Here is a 3,708-nt window from a genome sequence, read left to right on the forward strand (position 1 = left end):
ACTATATGGCTTTATAAAAATTATTTCTGACCTAATGTGCATGTTGTCTCAGTTTTTCACTTGCCCTGAGCAGAAGCTCAAAATGAAATCAGTTTAATAGAAGAATTTTACCACATGTAGATTTTGTCACAAGTATTGCTTACAGGATTACAAAACTCACTCTCTTCGAAGCACAGCTGGGAGCTAAATTAAGCCTAGAGAAAATAGCTAGAACTCTGCCAGCCTACAAAGTGATGGTATTATTCTCTTATATTGGGCTTCACTGACATACAGATATACCCAGTGGGCACTAGAAACCAGTACAGAGTTTGTGAGACTTGACTATTTCACAATAAAATTTATTGCTTCTATTTATTATTTTCCAAAAGAAGAAACCAAGATGAGAACAGGAAAACATAAGATAGAGAATTCTTCAGAAACCATGTTTGCATTGTGATTTCAAGAAGAACAGCAATTTGAGAAGCAGAGAAGGAATATAAGACTCTTCAAATACAGAACTCTGATTTCTCTTCTATTTCTAGAATTACATTATAGTATTCCTAGCACCATGAGTTCAGAAAAAGAAAATGAGAATGCAAATGCTAAGGTCTCAAAAATACAATTCCTTCTGCAAATGTGAAAAAAATAACATGATACTCTTTTGTTATGGTATGACTTTCAGAGTGAATGCTTTATGGAAAACAGTGTGAAGAGATTAATTTAAAAAAATGAAATGATTGCTAACATGCACAGCTATGAAACACAGAGAGAGTAACAGTTATAAGAGAAATAACTTTTTCAAAACAGTCTTATTCACTCTGGCACCTTCTTTTCCACATCACATTTGTAAGAAATCCTTAATTTAGATGAAGAAACTTCTTCCTTCTTATGATCCTTTTCCTGTTTGGTGGTTCCCACTACCTTCCCATCTAAGATACAACCACATCCACCCAATGTCCTCCAGCAGTTTCAGAAATTTACTGCTTTGAGTCACTCTCCTTGCCTTATTTCTATGCACATTTTGAATGTAGACACAATCTGAAGGGAAGGCAGGGTAAGGGGGAGGACAAAGCATACCTGCACTTCATCTATACTTCAGACTACAAGGTGCAGGAACCATGCTTTCCTAAACAGGCAAAACTTTGTGAAATTATGATAAAATATACACAGTAAACGGCACAGTACGCTTGCAAAGTGCCCAAGGGACAGCAAATGCCAAAAATAAGGTAACCCACATAACTTTAATCCAGGACCCATGGGCTTACATGTTGTGCTAGCATTATCAGTTTACAATACAGAATACTATCTTTTCAAAATCATCATGCCTTGCTCACTGCACAAACCAGCTGGGCTCACAGAAAAGCAATCATTCAATATCTTTGTTGTTCACTGATCCAGGCTTTCTCTGCCATGTGTTTTTCTAATCCTGTTCTGAAAGCAGAAAAGCCCATCAGGAAACAACTTATTTTGATCATATCTTTGCCACAATATTCAGGTAATCTCACAAATCTTTTTTTTTTTTGCATTTATTTCAGAAAAGCTATTATGTAGTGCAGGTTTTGTGACACGCAGTACAGAGTAAGAAACGAGTGGGTATTAATTTGAAGTGCTCATAACTCGCTTGGCTGCTGAGTTTTAGAGTACCCTATGCATCTGGCATGATTTTCAAAGTGTAGCTTCCACCTGGCAGTAGGAGGAGCAGGAGCTCCTCCTAATTTATGCAAAACAACTCACAGACAAGGGGGGATTGTTATTGCCACCTATGAAAAGTTGAGTTTAAGTGATTTGCCCATTGTCACATACTATCATGTGGCAGTGGCAAGGATATAATTTTACTCTCTTAAATACTGTTTGCTGTAAACACACTTTCATTTTACTACCTGCATTCCTGTGCCCACTCACTCATTCTTCTAGACAACCTTTTTTTTTCCCAGTACAGAAATGTTGCTCAGGCACATTTTCGAAGTGTTTCTATAGTTGGCTTGAATTTCTAAATACACAGCAGAATAGCTCTGGCCAAATAGTTTATGGGTAGTAATCCTTGGCATGTTCTGCACATAAATACAGACTTACGACATGGATGTGACACAGGTGCTGTCTCCCAGCAAAGCAGATAAGACACTCCCTAGCACTGCTGGCTTTACTGTGAACTCACACACATTGTTTCCCAAGGAATCTAGGACAAAAAAGGCCACCAGAAAACAACTATTTTGAATCAGATAATCTCAAGCATTTCTTTGCATTTATTTTACAAAAGATGTTATGTGGTGCTGGTTTTGTGATGCACGATACAGAGTAAGGAATGAGTGAGTATTAATTTGAAGTGCTCATAACACAGTTTTCCTTCCAATGCACTGGGAGGCCTTAACCTCCCATCCTACATGGTAATTCACCCTCAAAGCCTGGTTTTGTCTGCCTTTACTTGCAGAGAGCTTCATCGAGGTCTTGGAGCCTAAAAATGTACAAAGACCCTGAGAAATACTCACAGAATACTCACAACTTCACAGAATGGATCAGGCCAGAAGGGATCACCGTGGGTCATCTGGTGCAACCTCCCTGCTCAAGCAGGGTCATCCCACAGCACTTGGCACAGGACTGTGTCCAGATGTGTCTGGAATAGATCCAGTGAGGGAGACTCCATGCCTTCTCTGGACAATCAGTTCCAGTGCTTGGTCACTGTACAGTGAAGGAATTCTTCCTCATGTTCAGGTGGAACTTCCCGGCCATCAGTTCCTGCCCATTCCTCCTGTCCCATTGCTGGAACCACGGAGCAGCCTGGTCCATGCCCTGACCCTCCCTGCAGACACTAACAGCGGTGAGGGCCCCTCTCTGCTCTCTCTTCTCGAGGATGGACAGGCCCAGCTCCCGCAGCCTGTCCTCAGTGAGATGTTCCAGTCCCTCCATCATCTTTGTCACCCTCCACTAGACCCACTCCAGCTCCATGTCTCTCCTGTCCCAGGGAGCCCAGAACGGACACAGCACTCCAGGTGATCCTCACAGGGCTGAGGAGCAGGACCACCTCCCCTGATTGTGATGGTCATGGCATATGACAGGAATATTAAACATACACTGACCAAAGCGCACAACCTGCCTGTTCCTATCACTGGCACTGACAGCTGAAGTGAGATGAGCACGGCTGGGCCAGTCACTGAATTTGTTACTGCAGATGTTCTCAACAAAATATAAGGAAGAATCCCCTGAAGGTTTAATAAAGTAACATACTACACATAATTATACATATGCATTATAAAAATATACAATATATTTTCTAAATTAGATAGAGGCATAGACAAGGGGAAGGACGAGGTCAACCACAGGCCCCGAAGAAACCCCTCCCGACCCCACACCCAAGCCTGCCCTCCCCACACGGCTGCCGAGAGGGTGGAGCAGGCGCCTTGCCCTCTGAATGGTGCATTCGGCTGTCAATCACAGCTTTGCCCCGCCCCGTCGATGTCAGCCTGACAGACATGGACGGAGCAAGCCCCCTACCCTTGGCGCTCCGATTGGCTGAATCGTCTGCCAGTTGGCTCCGCCTCCTCGCTGCTCCCTCTGGGATTACAGCGCAGGGAGGAAAATGGTGCAGGATCCCTCGCGATCTGATTGGTCAAGTGGGAACGCCACTCAAACGAAGACTCCGCCCCCGGCGGACAGCTGACTGCTCAGGGCAGTGACAGGGACGGTGCTGCGTCGGCGATTGGTCAGCTCTGCGAAGTACCGCCCATCTATCCG

General features: G+C 43.6%; 1 protein-coding gene across 1 annotated transcript in view; it reads left to right on the top strand.

Annotated features, from left to right (window-relative positions):
- The first annotated feature begins 724 nt into the window (after positions 1-724).
- ATP6AP2 (ATPase H+ transporting accessory protein 2) overlaps positions 725-3,708 on the top strand; it is a 14,793-nt gene continuing 11,809 nt past the window's right edge. The window contains exon 1 of the mRNA XM_014308582.2: positions 725-750. Within this exon, the coding sequence (XP_014164057.1) occupies positions 725-750 (26 nt within the window). The remainder of the gene's footprint in view (positions 751-3,708) is intronic.

This window comes from Geospiza fortis, unplaced genomic scaffold (genome assembly GCF_000277835.1).
Source record: "Geospiza fortis unplaced genomic scaffold, GeoFor_1.0 scaffold20, whole genome shotgun sequence".
Lineage (NCBI taxonomy): Eukaryota > Metazoa > Chordata > Aves > Passeriformes > Thraupidae > Geospiza > Geospiza fortis.